Below are 21,537 nucleotides of genomic sequence, written 5' to 3'. Positions count from 1 at the left end.
CCTGAACCACATGAAAACTAGACGCAAACACAGACTATAGGCTTTTCATCCATCAAGGCCATTGCAGACACACAAAGCTCTTCAATGACACGATTGCTACACATTCATGAAAATACAACACTCGGCAATCCCATACAACAGGAAGACAAATGAGTTGATTTCCCAAGACCACCCTTAAACCATGATCAATATAATGAGCCCCATCTTAATTAATAATAATAATAATAATGGTATAGATTTATACTGCGCCAAACATCCCTTCATCAGGAGGGCTCTGGGCGCATAACATAGATTAAGCCCTAACACGAACAACGCTAATTATACACATAATCAAAAGAAAGCCTGTCGGAATAAGAATGTCTTCAATCGACGCTTGAATTCCTCTAGTGAAGACGAAGAACGTATCTCCCCCTTTCATTGAAAGCTGATGTTAATAAAAATCTCTGAGTGCATCCTATCCCAGCAGACCAGATTAGGGAGTTACATTGTATCTCCACCACCACCCACCAGCCAGCCATTGACAAATCATAACTTACCTGTCTGACAGACTCGGCCGTCACCTCGGCCTGGGACGTCTGTGTGGAAATGGACGATGTTGGACTGCCCTCCACATTAAACTGGTCTTCTCTCTCGTTGATCTCCTCCACTTCCTGGTCCTCTGGCTCTGGGTTTCCTGGCAAGATTTTTTTTTTAAAGAATAAAATAGATATAAACAATGCGGTCTTGTGGTATGACACTTGCCATAGGATTGGAAGGTCCAGGGTTCAAGTCCTGCTTTGTTGAGTCCTTGGAAAAGGCTCTGCTCACATTCTCTCACCATACTCAAGTGTAAATCTACACTAATTGCTTCAAAGTTAAAGAGGCAAAAGTTTTCATATTTGATGGTTTCCAAAAATCTTACAAGCATTGATAGACTCTTTATTCTGTTATTTGTTATCTTATCTTCTTTTTCCTATTGGTCTTTCCCACATGTTACAAGCTATGTCAAAATCATAGGGGATCGAACTCTCGTTCCTTTGCGTGTGAAGCAAGCACTCTACCAACTGTGCCATAGGGATCCCCCCAAACATACCTATGGGTATTCTATTATCGGATACTTGAATAGAAGTTGTTACACCTATGGTTTTGTTTGTTTTTAAGAGTTTTACGGCGCTTTAAACACATTAAGGTCATATCAGCGCCAGTAAAAAGGAAGAAAATGGAATAGTAAAAAGTTCTAGAATTACAATTAAAGCACCCAAGAAAAGGTGAGACAAAAGGGAATTTGTTCAAATAGGGAACAGATGTAGATTCCAAGAGCACACTATCAGTGTACTTAGTTTGAGATCACCTAAAAGTCTCATCTACACACAAGCCCAGGTCCCAACTAAGAGGGATACACTCAAATGTTTACAAATCATATAAAATATGTAAACAAAACAATACAGTGCATAACAGGGAGATGATTTACAAGGAAAAAAATATCATCTCCCAAAACTCTAACTATACATTTGTTTCCCTCCCAGCTAGAGTATCCAGCCAGGGCCAGGACAAAACCAAGCAATCTCATTCCAAGACAAAGACAGAAAGCATGTTGGAAAACAGACATAGGGGGATAGAAGACACAGTATGTACCTCCCTGCCCATTATGGGAGGTCAGGAACCCCACCCAGTTGTTACACCTACCTCCTCCCTCGATGTTGCCTGGTCCATCAACAACCTTCTCTGTGGATGCATCGTCCATAGGCATTGGTGAAGACGTCGACACATCTTTGGTGTTTTGGGCTTCTCCTTCCGCAGAGCTCTGCTCAAACTGTTTGTCCAAGTTCATGTGGATCTGGTGAATGTTCATAATATCGAGCTTTATAAATAAATATTGAGCTTTTATATAGCGCAATATCCACTAAACGTGCTCAAAGCGCTTTACAAGGGATCCCTGGCCAACATGTAGGACGGGACATGACGCCTGTTAGGCGATATTATATTTTTTCGGACAGAGACAGCACTGTTAACGGCCAAGTACTCATTTTACACCTGAGTACGGTGAGAGAATGTGAGTAAAGAGCCTTTTCCGAGGACTCAACTATGCGCCGAGCAAGGCTCGAACCCAGGAACTCCGATCCGAAAGCGAGTGTCATACCACAAGACCACATAGTCGCACAATGTTAAAGCTTATAAAACACAGACCTGCCAAAAGGTGGAATCAGAACGCCAGGAAATAGGAATTTGAGACAAAAGATAGGAATTTTTTGAAAATGGATAATTCTGTATCATAATGACCACCAACTTTGCCACCAAACACATAAAGACAATATTCGGGCACAGCTGGCAAAACTACATATCACATGTATTAGGTCATGGAATGGGGAAGGGGAAGGGGAAAAGGAGTGCAATTTATTTTCCTTCTTAGTTCCCTTTTGGCAATCATTTTTTTTAATTCACCTTTTTAACCCCCCGCCCCCCCCCCCCCCTCCACATTTTTTTCTTCTAATCATCATCATCACAATTTTTTTTGAAAATCGGAATTTTATAAACAATGCTGGAATTGTAGAAAAAGACGAGTGAAAATAGGAATGATTCCGCCAAAAACGGAAGGGTTGGCAGGTTGGCATACATTTCACTGGAGAAACTTGTCTTCAAGAACTAATTCTAGAAAGAATAAAAATACAGATACTGGACTCAGGTGTGAATGGGTACTTGACAAAAGGAGGAAGTGGCAGATATTTTATTGACTCTTCTCTGATGTCTTGGAGTCCTCCTGCCAGGGATTTCAGCTCAAACTATTTGTCTAGACTCAAGCAGGGCTGGTGGATGTTGATGTTAAAATTGAGCTTTTATATAGCACAATAGAAAAAGATAAATAAATAGATAAATAAATGAATGAATAAAAAAATTAAATGAATAAATAAATAAATAGATAAATAAATGAATAAAAAATTTAATGAATAAATAAATGAATAGATAAATAAATGAATAAAAAATTTAATGAATAAATAAAAAAAAAAAAAACTATTTCCAAAGGGAAAAGAAAAGCCTGCCTTACCTCCGTTCCACCGGCCCTCAATCTGGGGCTGTCGTCTCCTTTATCACAGGATTCAGTCTGACTAGTAAACTGTATGGACCTGATGGCCGGACTTTTGCTCTGTTGTCGTCTGGGACTGACAAAAGCACTCGGCTGGGATCTGGTCAACACAACAATTTACATCAAAGTGATATTGTAAAGTTATTTGAGCACATTTGGTGGATATATAAAAGCTCACTTTCTTTTTTAAATGTATGATTCCCATTATAATTAATGCTAAAATGTTCCTTAAATTAGTCTTTTGTTTAAGTTGTGTTTTTTAACTCACTCAATCTTAGAGATATTTGATACTTTTCAAAATGGGAAAAAATGTATTAAAAATGAGCATGTACATAGTTTTATTCAACTACCATTTACATGCAAAAACTAAAAACAATAGCTTTGATAGCTTTGTCTCAGAAAAATGTAATAAATAAGCAAAAGTAACCAGGTTAAACTATGGATATAGTCGGTGTTAGGGTTGAGTGAGTTAAAAATATTTTTAAGGGTTTTACTGCGATTGCGACACATTTAGGTCATATCAGCACCAGTAAAAAGGAAGATAATGGGGAAGTAAAAAAAATATAGATTTTACAATTAAATCACCCAAGAAAAAGTAAGACTAAGGGAATTGTTCAAATAGGAAATCGATGTAGATTCCAAGAGCACACTATTAGTGAGATCATCTAAAAGTCTCATCCAGACACCCACACAAGATTCCACTAAGAGGAACACACTCAAATGTATACAAGATGTGTTCGAAACAAAAAATATAACTATCCTTTATATAAAAGAGAGATGATTTACAAGGAAAATATCATCTCCCAAAACTAACACCATACATTTTCTTCTCCGGCAAGGGCTACGACAAAACAAAGTAATCCCATTGCTAGACAGAAAGCAAATTGGAAAACAGATATAGGGGGATAGAAGGCACAGTAAGTGCCACCCTGCCCACTAGGAGGTCAAAAGACCCCACCCAGTTGTAAGTAACATTCAATACCACCAAAAAAAAAAAGAGGAAAAAAAATATAAATGATGATTATTGTTTTTGTTTTTAAAGATTTTACAGCGTTTGCAACACATTAAGGTCATATCAGCGCCAGTAAAAAGGAGGAAAATGGGATAGTAAAAAGTTCTAGAATTACAATTAAAGCACCCAAAAAAAAAGGAAAGACAAAGGGGAATTGGTTCAAATAGGAAACATATGTAGAATCCAAGAGCACACTATCAAAGTACTTAGTTTGAGATCACCTAAAAAAGTCTCATCCAGACACAAGCACAGGTCCCAACTAAGAGGGATACACTCAAATATTTACAAATCATATAACATGTAAACAAAACAATACAGTGCATAACAGAGAGATGATTTACAAGGAAAAAATATCATCTCCCAAAACTCTAACTATACATTTGACAGTTTCCCTCCCAGCTAGGGTATCCAGCCAGGGCGAGGACAAAACCTAGTAATCTCATTCCAAGACAAAGACAGAAAACAAGTTGGAAAACAGATATAGGGGGATAGAAGATGCAGTAAGCATCTCCCAGCCCACTATGGGAGATCAGGAACCCCACCCAGAAATGATGAAGATGATGATGATGACAACGACGATGATTGAACTTTATTGTCCTTACAAACGTAATGTAGCAATGACTATCCCGCACAAATCTTTGGGCCTCTTTTTCGCTTACGAAGTGCCCAAATTCGCGTCAAAATATGGGACGAAGCCGTTTCGTATATGCTATTTTAAAAAAATTAATTACGACGCTGTTTATCGATGAATATGACTGAAAGTTGGCACACAGTTAGAAAAAAGGTCATTTTAGATTATGTCAAGCGACAAACCTCGTGCGATTACCAGAAGACCGTTAAAAATAGATTTTTACTCTTTGGAGTAAAATATTTCTAAAACTACCGGGCGTGGAGGTTTTGTCGCTGACAAGGTAATACATGAACATTTCTTCTTTTAGGTTATAAAATTTCATAAGAATATGACGAGTACTTTTCCCGTATTTTACAAAACACCATCCTAATTTGCTCTTCAAGTTTCAATCTTTTAATCCACTTATTACGCAAGATACAACCAAAGGTCGAAAAAAAATGCCGAAAAAGCGTCCCATATTTTCGCGTTTTTTTCCTCTTTGCGGGTCATCCAAATAAATGACACCTTTGAAACTGCATAACTTGTTTATTTATGAATGGATTTTCAAAATTCAAAAACATTTTTACTCAGTGGAGATAGGGCTTTGATTTCAGACAAAAATTTTCCTCAAAAAAGAGAAAAAAAACATTTTTCATAGTCATTGCTACGTAATGTTTTTAGTTTGATTGCAAAATACAATTATCATAAATTGTGTTAGGGGGGGGGGGGGGGGAAGAGGCCACTCACTTCAAGGGAGACACAGCATCGGCTCCTATACTAATCGGTGTTGTGTTGATTGGGGATGAAAACAAGGGTCCTCCAGAGTGAGCTGTACTCCCAGCGACATGAGAACTCACTGGGGTGGTGTGGGGTGTTGCAGTCACTTTGGGGGTCACCACCACTAGCTGTGGCTGTTGTTGCTGTTGTTGTTTTTTACCACTGTCACACAATTTAGACAAGTTGTGACTCACGGAACTCCTGTTGCTACTGAGAGGAGTCTGTCGTTATGGATTGAAATTTTGAAGAAAAAAAATAATAATTATGAAATAAATGAACAAATAAAAATTCATCATAATTACAGACCTGCTCACTGGAAAATTTCAAAATTTGTAGTTTCTACGAGACAGAAATTGTAGTCGCTAATGTTAACTTAACAGATTAACAATGTGCCCTTACAATGATTAAATAACGCTGAAAAATCCTTAAAATTATACACTCTGGATCAAGTTTTATTTTCAAAAAGTCTTCATGACTTATAGATGCTCATGTAGTTGTGAAATTGCAGCCACAATTTCGTAATTCTACAAACTTTTCATAGCTGTAGGCAGGTCTGGATTACATCATTACTGTATACAGTTTTTATTTTGGCAAATTGTACTGTAATAGTTATTAGTGTTTAATATGTTTGACTTTGTAAGAAATCCAGTGTAATGTTCATGGTGAGATCCTACAATGGTGCCAGGATGGGACTTGTAGGTCATGTCAAAACAGGCACATTGGTCATTTGATTGTGGAATTTTCTGTTCCCTTTTTGAACAATGCATCATTTGTTCCTACATCACCTTCCTTTTTACTGACGCGGAAACTAAAAAAACTAATACAAATCATACATTATTTGTGTAACCATTGGAGATAGGCATACACCATCTTGAGTGGATGTACATATAATGCGGTGTGGAATGTTTTGAGGTAGTCATAGTTCAATGTCTATTTCAGTAGTAAGTGATTCCACCTACAAAATCACAACCCAAGGCATTTTATTCCTTAATTAAACGTTCATTACATTTATGCACCTTTCATTCCTTCTATGTGACATTGAATTTTACTCTAGCATATTATCATAGTCCTGATAGCTCAGTTGGTAGAGCACTCGCTTCACATGCAAAGGGATTAAGATCTATCCCAGCTGCAGTCAAGATTTTTCCTGACCCCCTGTCCACCCAGTGGTGACTGTTAGATCTGGCGGAAAGTACTTTGTGATAGACTAGCATCCTATCCAAAGGATAGCAAGCAATTGCTATTGTCCATTTCACGCTATAGAAACCAGATTAAACTCTGGCTCCATGAGCCTAATGGCTCTGTAAGACTACTATTTTTTTTATATCATCATATCCAACTATTTTCACAGAGAGAGCTTAACTGTGATTTACGTTTGAGTGAAAACCAAAAGTGAATCACTGTCACTGCTCTCTGGGTGAAAATAGTTAGATCTGCATTATCAACCTGAGAAAGAAAGAAAGAAAAAAAAAAGGAATACTGTTTTTAATTCTTACCTACAGAGACTGTAGGTTATAAAAACCAAAATGAATTGAACTGCTTCCAAAATGTACAAAATACTTAACAAGAAACGGTTTAGGATAATTTTTATCATCTTTTTTTAAAAGGAATTTTATATATCTTTTTTTTTTTTTTTTAAATAATAAAAAATATTTTAAAAATTAAAAAAAAAAAAAGAAATTTTTTTAAAAAAGGGCAGGTGGCTCAGCAGTACTGTCTTTGCTTCGTACCCAAAAGGTACCGAGTTCGATCACCCGCCGCTGCAATGTGCAGCCTTGAGCAAGTCACCTCGCCCTAGCTCAATTTGCCATGCTGCACTGTGGCTGACGCCTGGGTTATTCCAGTCTTCCCTTGGAATAGACCCGAGAGACAAATTTCCCCTATGGGATGAATAAATGGAATTTTATTTATTATCTTTATTAAAAATTCTTCTCAACCTAACAACAAAAAATTATAAACTTGACAGAAGAAGGGTTTTGATCCTGGAATGTTCCTCATTAAGTATTCTGTTCTTCTTTTTAGAAGATGTTTTCTTCAGATTTATTCATCACATGGCTAATGGCCTCTCACCTTCTCCGCCTCCTCTGCCCCAGCACATAAAGGGGTGGCCTGACGAGATGCTCCCTCTGGTGTGGCTCCTGTTGTACCTGGGTGGGACAAACAATCGTCATATATTAAACAAACTTCTCTTTCATTACAATTAAAAGGACATGAGAAAAAGTAAGACAAAGGGGAATTGGTTCAAATAAGAAACAGATGTAGATTCCAAGAGCACACTATCAGCGTACTTAGTTTTAGATCACCTAAAAGTCTCATCAAGACAATAAAATATGACTCCACTAAGAGGAATACACTCAAATGTTTACAAAATATATCCAAAACAGAATACATAACAGAAATGATTTACAAGGGAATAAAAAATATTATCTTCAAAACAAATACTTAACATTTGACTGTTTCCCTAAGGACTCCAGAAAGGGTCAGGACAAAACCAAGTAATCTAAGTACCTGACCGTTTACAGCATTGTCTCTGTCCGAAAAAATGTCACCTCCTACATGTTACGTGTTGCTGTTGACCTGGGACTCCTTGTAAAGCACTTTGAGCAGGTTTAATGGATTTTGTGCGATATAAAACAAGTTTTTTTAAAAAGCTCAATTTTATGAAAGAGCTCTTAAGAATACAGGAAATAAAATTCTATCCCAAACCTTAACACGATTGATATGAACGTTACCGTGGGGTTCCAGGAAGCTGCAGGCAGGCGTGGTACGCTGGGATGGGGGTGGGGTGGACAGACCAATTAGGACAGACGGACTCTCTCCCACCACCACCGTCTGCTCTGTCCATGACATCAGAAACTGGGTATCGGAATGAACATCTTTGGATGATGACATCACAGGGACTGGCATGGATTTGGAACCTGGATTTTGTCACATTTATATATTAATATAATGAAAGTAAAACATTGGAAGCAGGTAAGAGTGAACAATAATAAAAGTTTACAAAAAAAAATTACAACAAATTTCATTTTTTTAAATTGAGCTTTTATATAGCGCTATATCCATTAAACATGCTCAAAGCGCTTTACAAGAGGTCCCTGGCCAACAGCAACACTTAACATGTAGGATGAGACATGATGCCTGTTAGGCGACATTACAATTTTTCGGACAAAGACACCGCTGTTAATGGCCAGGTTTTCATTTTACACCTGAGTACGGAGAGAGAATGTGAGGAATGAGACATGATGCCTGTTAGGCGACATTACAATTTTTCGGACAAAGACACCGCTGTTAATGGCCAGGTTTTCATTTTACACCTGAGTACGGAGAGAGAATGTGAGGAAAGAGCATTTTCCAAGGACTCAACTATGCACCGAGCGAGGCTCCAGCCCAGGACTTTCCGATCCGAAAGCGAGTGTCATACCACTAGACCACATAGCCGCACAGACCACATAGCTGCACAGACCACATAGCCGAACTGTGGAATACTGTGAAAGACAACAAAAGAATCATTCTCCAAAAAAAAATTTAAAAATCAGCCTTAATTAGTTGAGTAGTGTACAATATTTGACACTGTATATCATATGTCATAATCCGAATTTATATGCTAAAAATAGAAATGAATACCTGAAATGGGTGGAAATAAAAAATAAAACCACCCCAATGTGAGTAAAGAGCCTTTTTCAAGGACTCGACTATGCGCTGCTCAAAGCTGGACCTGAAGGCAGGACCTTCAGATCTGAAGGCGAGTGTCATAGTCAAACAATCACAAGAACGACAGTAACAATGACAACAACCAACCCCCCCCCCCCCCCCACCTACCAGTGGTATCCTCTACAGATATGTACATGGTAGACTGAATGACAACAACAATGACAACAACCCCCCCCCCCCACCTACCAGTGGTATCCTCTACAGATATGTACATAGTAGACTGAATGACAACAACCAACCCCCCCCCCCCCCACCTACCAGTGGTATTCTTTACAGATATATACATAGTAGACTGAATGACAACAACAATGACAACAACCAACCCCCCCCCCCCCCACCAAGTGGTATTCTTTACAGATATGTACATAGTAGACTGAATGACAACAACAATGACAACAACCAACCACCCCCCCCCCCCCCCCCCACCTACCAGTGGTATTCTTTACAGATATGTACACAGTAGACTGAATGACAACAACAATGACAACAACCAACCCCCACCCACCAGTGGTATTCTTTACAGATATGTACATGGTAGACTGAATGACAACAACAATGACAACACCAACCCCCCCCCCCACCACCAGTGGTATTCTTTACAGATATGTACATGGTAGACTGAATGACAACAACCAACCCCCCCCCCCCCACCTACCAGTGGTATTCTTTACAGATATGTACACAGTAGACTGAATGACACAACAATGACAACAACAACCCCACCCACAGTGGTATTCTTTACAGATATGTACATGGTAGACTGAATGACAACAACAACCATCCCCCCCCCCCCTACCAGTGGTATTCTTTACAGATATGTACATGGTAGACTGAATGACAACAACAATGACAACAACCAACCCCCCCCCCACCTACCAGTGGTATTCTTTACAGATATGTACATGGTAGACTGAATGACAACAACCAACCCCCCCCCCCCCAACCTACCGGTGGTATCCTCTATAGATGATGTGTACATAGTAGACTTTGTGAGGACTTCCTGTACAGAATGGTAGATGGGACAATGGGATTCCTCCACAGAACCTTCTATCAGATCCAAGCACAGCTTGGAGCAGTTGACTATGATGTCCTGGGTCTCTTGGTTCTTCCACCTGGAACAACACAACAACATTTACACTCAAGTGTGGATGGGTACCTGACTATAGGCAGTGACATATATTGTAAGTGATGGCGATAAAATGTGAAAAAGGAGGAAAATTTTCAGCAATTACCTTTAAGCCCCGTTTTTACTGCACTAATCTCCACTTTAATTTGATTGACAAAGACAGATGATTGGACGTTTCAGGTTTCCCCTTTGTCAACAAAACACATTAAATGAAACACTAAAGAGACACCATCCTCTCATCATTCATTCTTCTTTAGTTAATGATTGATCGTGTTTTGTTGACAAAGGGGAAACCCGAAACATCCACATCATCTGTCATTGTGAATCAAATTGAAGCTTCCAGTCCATGCGACCAGTGTTATTTATTTCTTCCAGCTTCCAGCTGTTACATTTGCAAGAAATCTTTAAAAATTCAATGGCTAAGCTTTAAGATGGCCGTTGTGAGTGTAGATAAGCGGCAATGCCTTCCTTCCCTTACCTGTTGGTGTCCATTTCATTCTGTCCTTTACTCATGACGATGTTGGGGTGAAGACGGACACGCTCTAACATGGGCTGATGGAATAGAATTTTGATAGAGGTTACCTGCAGTGACAAACACCTATGAAAAAAATCAGACTAAGGGAACTATGTGCGGCTATGTGGTCCAGTGGTATGACATTCACTTTCGGATCGGAAGGTCCTGGGTTCAAGCCTCGCTCGGCACATAGTTGAGTCCTTGGAAAAGACTCTTTACTCACATTCTCTCACCGTACTCGGGTGTAAACTGAGTACCTGGCCGTTAACAACGTTGTCTTTGTCCAAAAAATTGTAATATCGCCTAACAGGTGTCATGTCCAGTCCTACATCCTAAATGTTGCTGTTGACCAGGGACCCCTTGTAAAGCGCTTTGAGCACATTAAGTGGATATTGCGCTATATATAAAAAAAAAAGCTAAAAAACATCAAGACAGCACAAGTATCCACAAGCAATTCTCTATGAAAGCAGCAGACGTAAAACTACATCAAAATTTGAACTCGATTTTAAATTCCAAATACAGAACTACACAATTGATTCCTCTTGATCCAAGATTTGTGACGTAGGGCTGCAAACTTTGATCCAGGCAATTTTCATCACTTGTGGCCGTAGCAATCCTGCTGCCTCTTTCATCTTTCTTTCAGTCTAGAGCTGGCCCACTTACATTGGAGGAATTCTATCTTAAGATATGTTTAGTTCCAGTGTCACTTCCTCTTTGTAACAAATTAAGAAATTAAGGAGCAGGCACCGGTGTAAGATAAAGATCTGAACAAGTGTGTATGGAAGGTGCCAGACAAAGCAAGAAAGAAAAATACAAGAAAAAAACCCATCCCAAAACCTTGAGGTCGACTGATTTTTTAGGATGGTTTTTTTTTCTTGTATTTTTCTTCCTTGTTTTGTCTGGCACATTTCATACACTCTTGTGGACCTCATTGTAACACCTTCTATTCCTAGACATTGATAGGTCTTCTTCCTTTCTTTTTAGAAAATGGAACCTAAACTACATAAGTGTTCTTAATCCAATAAAACTTGTAGAAAAAGAGTTTGATTCCACAATACATATCTTTAAATAATCTGAATAAATCTGAATCTGTCGGGTGACATTGGAATTGAAACAAAATTCGGCTGCCATAAAATCTGCCACTACCAATTCTATATCTGTTTTGTTTGTTTTTTGTTTTTAGGGGTTTTACGGCACTTGCAACACATTAAGGTCATATCAGCACCAGTAAAAAGTTCTAGAATTACAATTAAAGCACCCAAGAAAAGGGAAGGCAACGGGGAATTGGTTCAAATAGGCAAAAGATATAGATTCCAAGAGCACACTATCAAAGTACTTAGTTTGAGATCACCTAAAAGTCTCACCAGACACAAGCACAGGTCCCTACTGAGAGGGATACACTCAAATGTTTACAAATCATATATAATATGTATACAAAACATAATACAGTGCATATCAGAAAGATGATTTACAAGGAAAAAATATCATCTCCCAAAACTATCTGTACATTTGACTGTTTCTCTCTCAGCCAGGGTATCCGGCAAAGGCCAGAACAAAACCAAGTAATCTCATTCCAAGAAAAAGACAGAAAGCATGTTGGAAAACAGATATAGGGGGATAGAAGTCACAGTAAGTACCTCCCTGCCCACTATGGGAGGTCAGGAACCCCACCCAGGTATCGGAGGACAAGAAATGATGATGAATTTTATCTGCACGAGTGGAATCTGAACATCTGAATAGGCTTAATGATGAATTTTATCTACACGAGTGGAATCTGAATATCTGATACTTAATGATAATTTATCTCAGAGTGAACTGATACTGATGCTATGATGAATTTTATCTACACGAGTGGAATCTGAATATCTGAATACACTCAATGAGGAATTTTATCTGCACAAGTGGAATCTGAATATCTGAATACACTTACCATGACAACCTCCTGATAGGCCATGAGGTTTTCCTTCTGGCTAAAGAAGTGACTGATGAAATCCAGGAACGTACAAGGGAACATTCCATATAGTCTGTTGAAAAGACTGTACAGACTGACTTGCAGGTGCAAAAGGAAAAGTTCTGGGGTGTTGGCTGGAAAGTCATCAAAGCAAAAGTTGTGATAATTTGTTATTTTCTTTTTAAAATGATTTTGACAAAGCTTGCCACATGTGTGAAGGACCAATAGGAAAAAGAAGATAACAGATAACAGAATAAAGAGTCTATCAATGCTTGTAAGATTTTTGGAAACCATCAAATGTGAAAACTCACACAAAAGGAAATTTTGCCTCTTTAAATTTGAAGCAATTGGTGTAGATTTAGTGGTTGGGATTCTGATAGCTCAGTTGATAGAGCACTCACTTCACACAAAAAGGGATATAGATTGATCCTGGGTGCAGTCGACATTTTTTTACTGACCCCCCTATCCACCCAGCAGTGATTGGGTAGCTGGGTATGTTAGATCCAGTGGAAAGTACTTTTCGATAGACTAGGGTCCTATCCAGAGGGTAGAAAGCAATTGCCATTATCTGTTTCATGCTGTAGAAACTATGATAAAACTTCAGCTCCATGAGCCCAATGGGTCTGAAGGACTACTTATTTCTAGTTTTGTGGAGGTGAAAATGGCTGCAAAGAGGTTAAGAATACATAAAATCATCCACTTTCTCTAGTGTTACATCCAATAAATGTGCTTTACCTGTTTTACATTAGTACAACTGTTTCCCTGACTGACAAAGAACACAAACCAGGGTATGTGGCCGAAACCCAAACTGTGTGATTCCAATACAAAGAAGAGCAAAGCCGCAAGGAGACAGACAATAATATAAAAAAGGAACGAAACTGACATCACTCAGCTCTTTATTATTGTCTTTACACAGTCATTTTAATTATTAGTTCTCACCAAATTATATCAATCAGACTTTAAACGTTCCAAGATTACACATAGTTTTGGGTGTTGGTACATTGTATTTGGCTGGCAGATGTTGGAGCATTTTACCTAAATGCAAAGCACCAATAGGGAATGAGATTAATGGAAGAGTAGCGTCCCTTGATTGGACGTCACCTTACAGAGAGAATGTCAAAATGGTTTTACGCATGAGTCTCTCTCGTCCTCGCTTTCGGTGAAGTGTCTCATGCCGCACAACAAACATGACGTTCTCTCTCTAACAACTTTTCTGCTCGTGACTTCCAATCAAGGGACGCTACTCTTCCGCTCATCTCATTCCCTATATCTAAGGCGGTAGAAAAGCCTTACCTGGTTTCCGGACACAGAAGAGTGTGAGGCGTCCAAAGACATCAAAGATCTGTGTCAACATCCTCCCCATACTGACTGGAGCACTGGGCAGGAGAATGACCACTATCATTAAGGAGGTCATCAGAATGGGCACATCATGCTCTGACTGGAGACACCACGACAAACAAAAAAAGATTCAACGATGAAAAATATAATTAATGATATTAAATCATATTAAAAGCCAAAATAATTTATCATTTGTCAAGAACAATTTGTGTCAACATTTAAGTACAGGGATACCAATTGAGGAGACAAAAATTGACTGAACTTTACAAAAACACAGACACTGACGACCCCTTTCTGGGTGATGAACTCCAGTAAAAAGACAAAGACAAAATGTACTGAATTGTTTTCTCTTTAAGAAGGTGATTTGAAAATATACCGAGGGTTTAAAACCTACTGACTTCTGTAAATGTACGTAAAATTGGCAACCTTGTCAGTAACAGGTACGTATAAAAAGCTTCAAAAAAGAAAAACACATTTTGCATGAACCCTTCCTTCTACATCTAACAACAAAAACATTTCAATTGATAAAGTTTCATGTCAGATCCACAAGAAGAGATTTCATATTTCTAAAAAAAAATCAAAATTGACCTGTTGGTATTTCTAGTAAGGCATTTCAGACCTTTAAAAAAATGTATCTTTATTTGAGCAATATCAAATAATGTGCTCAAAGAGCTTTACAGAGGGTCCCTGACCAACAGAAACAAGTAACATGAAGAGCTAGGCATGATGCCTGTTAGGCAATATTACAATTTTTCGAAACAGACATCGTTGTTATCAGCCAGGTACTCATTTTACACCAGAGTATGGTGAGAAAATGTGAGTAAAGAGCCTTTTCCAAAGACTCAACTATGCGCCGATCGAGGCTTGAGTGCCATACCACAAGACCACATAACCCCATACAGCAATCTATAGTGTATTCAGATTAAGGGGGGGGGGGGGATCCTATTTGCTCCGGGTTTTGTTTTTCCTTTTACAGTCAGGAAAAATTATTTCACCCTTCCGAATTGATTGAGGGGTAGAATGAAAGATTTCTTATACTCTTGCGTTTTGGAATTCGAACTTTGTTCCCAGTGCACACTCGTAAGCTCGTGAATCAGTTGGGAACACATCCGGAATTCCAAAAAGCAAGAGTGTAAGAATGGTATATTGAGTATTGGCCAATGGAAATCAAACCTTCCCATTCCCCAATCCAACACCCACCCCACCTTGAGGCATTTGATGATGGATGACAAGATGGTATATTGAGTATTGGCCACTGGAAATCAATCCCTTTCCCTTCCCCAATCCAACAGCCACCCCACCTTGAGGCATTTGATGATGGATGAGAAGATGGTATATTGAGTATTGGCCAATGTAAATCAATCCCTTTCCCTTCCCCAATCCAACAGCCACCCCACCTTGAGGCATTTGATGATGGATGAGAAGATGGTATATTGAGTATTGGCCAATGGAAATCAATCCCTTCCCCTTCCCCAATCCAACAGCTACCCCACCTTGAGACATTTGATGATGGATGAGAAGATGGGCATCTCCAAGAGCTGGTGACACCAAGGGAGTTCCCTGTAGACCAGATGAAGAATCAATTGCAGAGCTGGCAGACGAGTCTCCTGGGCCTTGACACCATCTTGGAGTTTCTCTATCAATACCTGAAATCAGAAACAAATAAGTTTAAAAAAAAAAAAAAACATTTTGAAAAAAAAAAAAATTTAATTGAGATTTTCCTTACCCATAAAATACAGATAGACTGTATAAAAGACTGAACAGCCTTATAATAAAATAAAATATGAACAGACCAATATATTTTCCTTACCTCTCTTGAGTTCACCCTCATGGGAAATATGAACTCGAGAGAGAGAAACCATTCCTTATCCATACAGAATACAGATAGACTATAGAAACCACCAAAAAGCCTTACTTTTTATACAATAAAATACCAACAGACCAATAGATTTTCCTTACACTATTCCTTGCCCATACAATACAGACTGTACAAAAGAGTAAAAATCCTTATAAAATAAAATAACAACAGACCAATTGTATTATTTTTACATAAGATCAGTCCAATAAATCTTAGTGCAACTTTTTAGTCTTGTGGTATGACCCTTGAGTTCAAGGCCTCCTGTGAGCAGTCCAAAGTTGAATCCCCGGAAAAGGCCCTTAACTCATATTCTGTCACTGCACTCCAGTATAAAATCAGTACCTTGCCATTAATAATAGCCCTGTCAATGTTGACAGTGTCCTAGGGGCATCATGGTTTGTTGTGCATTAAAAAAAAAAAATATCATTGCTTGTAACTGTTGTATATTTTATGAATATTTTATTATATTTGATGTTTATCTTGTTTTTTTAATTAGTTTCGTATTTTCATCAATTAGTTCGCACTAAAATACAAGAAAAAACAAGCCATCCCAAAACATCAATCAACCTCTATTTGGAAAGTCAAGGCAGACTTGATTTTTGGGATGATATTTTTTTTCTTGTGTTTTTCTTTCTTACTCTGTCTGGCACCTTTCATACATACACACGACTTGTTCACAGATTTTTATCTCACACCAGTGCTTGATCCTTTATTTTTGTCAATGTGAGGCTTACCTTTGCATGAGTCTCCCTTAGTCCTGACAGAAGTTCGATGACATTGGAGGAATGTGTGCCGTAGTAGTAGTCAACAAGCAGTGGAATCAGCCAGATTTCTTTGACTTCATTGAAAAATACAATTATTATTATCACCATCATCATCATCATTATCACTATCATCATTATTATTATTATTATTATTATAATCATTATTATTATTATTATATTATTATTAATAATATTATTATTATAATAATATTATTATTATTATTAATAATATTATATATTATTAATAATATTATTATTATTATTAATAATATTATTATTATTATTAATAATATTATTATTATTATTAATAATATTATTATTATTATTAATCTTATTATTCTTATATCATTATTATTATTATTATTATTATTGTTATTTATTATTATTAATATTATTATTATCATACTTATTATTATTATTATTATATATCATCAGTAAAGAAACCTTACAAGAAGCCCCACCAGTAATTCACAAAGTGGTTCAGGACAAACCGAAACCCCTCCCAATTCAGGTGTGAATGAGTGCCTGGCTGTAGGTAGTGATATATAATGTAAGAGTGTTAATACAAAAGTGATGTCCAACAGATGTCTCTATTGTACGAAATAAAACTGTTCACATCCTGTGTGCCTTCTTGTTGCTGTCACTAAAGGCAGTTTAACACAAAAAATAGTCAAACCAATTCAATAAGCTACAAGGAATTAAAAAAAAACAGCTACACAACCAAAATAATAATAATAATAATAAAACACTTACACACTGTCAGATTCTCATGAACGATCCTTTTAAAATTAGTGGATGTGTCTGAAGTTTCCAAAAGGTGAAAAATTTCCCCAATGTTGGCAGGTCCCGACGCCATGGTGGTTGGATTCCAAAATGTCTATTTGTCGTGGGGCTGGAGATAAATCTAGAAATAATAAAATGAAAAATAAATTTTTATCTATAAAATATGTAAAAATGTTGCCAAAATAATAATAATAATAAAACGTAGTCCTTCAGATTCAGAGCCAGAGTCCTAGTCTCTGTAGCATCAAAGGGAGAGTAGTGGCAATTGATTGCCACCCTTTGGATTGCACACTAGCCTATATTATTAACTACTTTCCAATATACATTTAAAAAAACCTAGCCCAGAGCGTCTTAGAGTAAGTAATAGTAGTAATAGTATATTGGGTGGTAAAAATAGAACAATCTCTGCACATCTGCTCGCACTGTACTGTAGTCTGTAGTGCACTGAAACTGAAAGTGAAAATTCCAGTGTTAAGCATCTGTGGCTTGTTGCAAGTCTTCCTTGTTGTTGTAACCTCTTGAGGCCTTAGTATGACTGTGACACTCGGTTTCGGATGGGAAGGTCCTTATGTCTATGTTCGAGCCTCACTCGGCGCATAGTTAAAAATGATAGTTATATCTAGTTATAATTATAATTGATAATTGAGTCCTTGGAAAAGACCCTTTGCCCACATTCTCTCACTGTATTCAGATGTAAAATGAGTACCTGGCTGTTAACACCTGCTAATTGTAATGTCGCCTAAATTAGCTAACACAAGAAGCATAATCATAACTTTATTATTCATCGGTCCTTGTCCTTGGCCTTATCAAACTGACCAAATGAAATGAAAACTGAATAATAAAATAATACGAAGTGGTTATTCAGAGTCGACTCTGGATAACTGTAGGCAGTTATTCAGAGTCGACTCTGGATAACTGTAGATGGTTATTCAGAGTCGACCCTGGATAACCATGTGTACAGATATTTAGAGCCGAGTAGCCTATCGAATTATCAAGTTGAGTTCTTGCGAGATGAGTTTCTTTCAATTTGATACCAGTTTACTACGGTTATTTTGTGACTTTGGCAATTTTAGTGCCAAATTCTTAAAACTTGGCGATTTTTCAACTTCAGTCGCTTATAAATAAGAATCTTTAATCAATTGCAAAACATATTCCATCAACAAAGCAAATTTAAATTAGCTTATAAACAATCATTTCTTAAATCGATCAGCCTAACTTATTATCTCTCTATTACCAAATGATATCTATAAACATAACATGAAGATAGAAGGGTGGCTGTGAGAGAGAGAATTAATTAATGAATTGATTTTTTTTTTTTTTAATTGTTTTATAATTAGACACAAGTTGTAATGAATTCTATTAATATTAACAAATTCAGAACAATCAAACAAAAACAAAACAAAACTTAAAAAGGAAGAAAAAAAAAGACACGCTTATAAACCTTATAAAATCGCCAAATGAGTGTTACACAGCTAAAAAGTACACAAATATTTACACCCATTTGCTCCATCCCCTTCCCTTTCGATCATCTTGTCATTCATGGCCACCATGTGTCTTGTGCTGCCTTTGACTTTGACATTTGGCGCCAGCGTGTCTAGACTAACGTCATAAATAAAGGAGTGTCACCAAATTCATGCAACTGAGCAGAGGTGTCAAAAAATGATAGAAGGCATATTATTGTTTTTTCCCCCCCTGAACTACCACTGAGCAGAAAATGTTTGACATGACAAAAAACAAATCCCAGAAATCCGCGGTCCCCACTATATTTTTTTTAATATTTTTTTTTTCAAAATCTCGACAATTTGCAAAAAATTGCAAATTTTGCGGCCGCAATGCAAATCACCGATGCAAAAAAACTGCCATGACAGAAGAGACAAGAAAATACCAAAAAGTAAAACGATTTTTTTCCCGTAGGGTTAAACATAGGTGGGAGAGAAGAAAAAAACCCAGAAAAACCGTGTGGTTGGTAACTGGAAGTTCATCACTCATAATTGTCTACAGTTATTCAGAGTGGACTCCCCGACTCTGAATAACCGTAGACAGTTGTTCAGAGTCGACTCTGAATAACCGTAGACAGTTATTCAGAGTCGACTCTGAATAACCGTAGACAGTTATTCAGAGTCGACTCTGAATAACCGCAGCCAAAATAATAATAAGAAGAACAATTTATAAATTAAATAACATACTTGGTACATTCCTGACAGAATCCTTTACTCGTAATTAAATGAGCTCACTTTCAAATCATCCCACCATGAACTTGAAACAATGAAATTTGACGTCTCAGTTGTTATAATGTGACTTTATATCACGTAAAAATATTCGTGCAGTCTGAAGTCTGAAGTCAAAATAAATCAATCGTTGACTAAATTATTCGGTTATCTCCCATTATTTGTAGTAAAATCAAGCTATTTTGAAATTCGTTTGGAATTTATTATCAATTCATTAAGATATAAAAATCATATAATATCTTATACCAATAGCAGATTTTATTGAAAACTGAGTTATAAATTTAACGTATACTCAAGTCCTCTTTGATTCACGGAACCATTTTTCAGTTTCGAATTCACATCTTCGGTCACACGTAATCAAACATCGAACATGGATTCCGAGTGCGATCTGTGTCGCTCGTATCCAATCTGTCACTGTTTGAAATAACATTTTCACGTTAATTTATGTTTATGTAGCTCTCATTAGACAGTAACATTTTGGTTATTTCTCTATAACAACAGGTATGAATTATCTCAACATGTTAGCTGTCCAACTGCACATTTTCATTTTCAGGTTATCACAACATTCACTCAACATCACAAATGTCAACAAAACACAAACGACAGTAACAAACGTCATTCTCTAGCTACCTAGACCGGCCGAGTGAACTGTCATGTATGTTATTTGTTCCTGGTTGTTAGTATCTGCAAATGATTATTCATATAGTGGATTAGTTTTAAGTGGGATATATTCTTTCTGTCTATCTCTTACTCTTATTCTTATGTCACTGTTACTGTTGTAATTATAATGTCTCAGATTCTGAGAATGGAGAATGCAGATCAGAATGTCTGTTACTGTTACTGATACTGTCACTGTCACTGAGTTACTGTTTCTCCTGTTGCCTGGACTTGGACGGACAGTTGTATTAACTATGTTGTGTGGAACCGTAGGTTAAATGTGTTTTAAAAATGGTTAGTGAAGTGTCCTATTTCACACATTCATTATTATTATTTTATTATTTATAATTCGCATTGATGATTCATTCATTGACATTGAATTTGAATTGATCATCAATTTGATGATGATTGAGGCTATTGTTTCTTACAATAATTAGAATTAAGGTCCATTTTGCAGTCCTTAACCATCTGGACAAGTCCTGGTCTGTTTATCTAACATGTCAATTATCTCAGCTTTGATACAATCCCATCTACTCATAAAAAAGAGGCCTTCCGCCGAAAGCTCCAAGTAGGTCTAGCATTTCTTTCAATTTGTATTTTCACCATGACTTTTTGTCAGGCGTTTATTTATTCAATTTGTCATCATATAGAGGCATTTAAAAATCTGTAGAACAAACCTTTATAGTTGTGAAAGTTTAAAATTTCCTAATACGACCATTATTTTTATTCTCCACCGCCATTGTGGTCAAAGCATTGAAAGAGCAGTAGTAGCGTGGAGTACCCTTCTTATAACAGCACTAGTGTACAAATTTTTTTTTTTTTTTTTTTTTAATGAACATTTCAGTCCGCAACCCCTTCTTCACGAAACAAATTTGTTTAAAGTTATATTGTGTTTTAAACCTACACAGGTTTATGTTTTGATAAAGAGTTCCCGAAATATAAAACTTTACGGGGGGGGGGGGGGGAGTCCGTAAAATTAGCAAGTGGTTCACATGTTATTTGGATTTTTAAACATACGAACTATAAAATATGGACATGTGAAACAAAGTTATAACATAACTTGTCTACGAACGTATCGGAAATTGTTTGTCCTAAAGGGGGTGGACAGTTTCAGGGGGTCCCACTCCCCAGGAAAATGTTTTAATTT

General features: G+C 37.2%; 2 protein-coding genes across 6 annotated transcripts in view; one reads left to right on the top strand and one right to left on the bottom strand.

Moving 5' to 3' along the window:
* LOC144979473 (hamartin-like) overlaps nt 1-19,901 on the bottom strand; it is a 49,623-nt gene extending 29,722 nt beyond the window's left edge. For 2 of the 5 annotated variants that reach the window (XM_078926141.1, XM_078926145.1), the window contains exons 1-14: nt 19,692-19,901; nt 17,476-17,626; nt 16,693-16,796; nt 15,594-15,746; nt 14,056-14,200; nt 12,742-12,896; nt 10,776-10,849; nt 10,120-10,283; nt 8,193-8,378; nt 7,531-7,607; nt 5,431-5,681; nt 3,023-3,161; nt 1,666-1,816; nt 537-673 (exon numbers count right to left, since the gene is read on the bottom strand). In XM_078926141.1, the coding sequence (XP_078782267.1) occupies nt 537-673; nt 1,666-1,816; nt 3,023-3,161; nt 5,431-5,681; nt 7,531-7,607; nt 8,193-8,378; nt 10,120-10,283; nt 10,776-10,849; nt 12,742-12,896; nt 14,056-14,200; nt 15,594-15,746; nt 16,693-16,796; nt 17,476-17,578 (1,839 nt within the window). In that variant the 5' untranslated portion in view covers nt 17,579-17,626; nt 19,692-19,901. The other 3 variants (XM_078926142.1, XM_078926146.1, XM_078926144.1) reach the window with 2 other exon arrangements.
* A 171-nt stretch (nt 19,902-20,072) lies between these two features.
* LOC144979471 (uncharacterized) overlaps nt 20,073-21,537 on the top strand; it is a 55,701-nt gene continuing 54,236 nt past the window's right edge. The window contains exon 1 of the mRNA XM_078926138.1: nt 20,073-20,234. The gene's annotated coding sequence lies outside the window, so the exon portion shown is untranslated. The remainder of the gene's footprint in view (nt 20,235-21,537) is intronic.

The sequence above is a fragment of the Berghia stephanieae genome, chromosome 9, assembly GCF_034508935.2.
Source record: "Berghia stephanieae isolate SIO BIC M18660-M18661 chromosome 9, UCSD_Bste_1.3, whole genome shotgun sequence".
NCBI classification, from domain to species: Eukaryota; Metazoa; Mollusca; class Gastropoda; order Nudibranchia; family Aeolidiidae; genus Berghia; species Berghia stephanieae.
The sequence above is the reverse complement of the archived record's forward strand: the minus strand, read 5'-3'. Positions and strand labels throughout refer to the sequence as shown.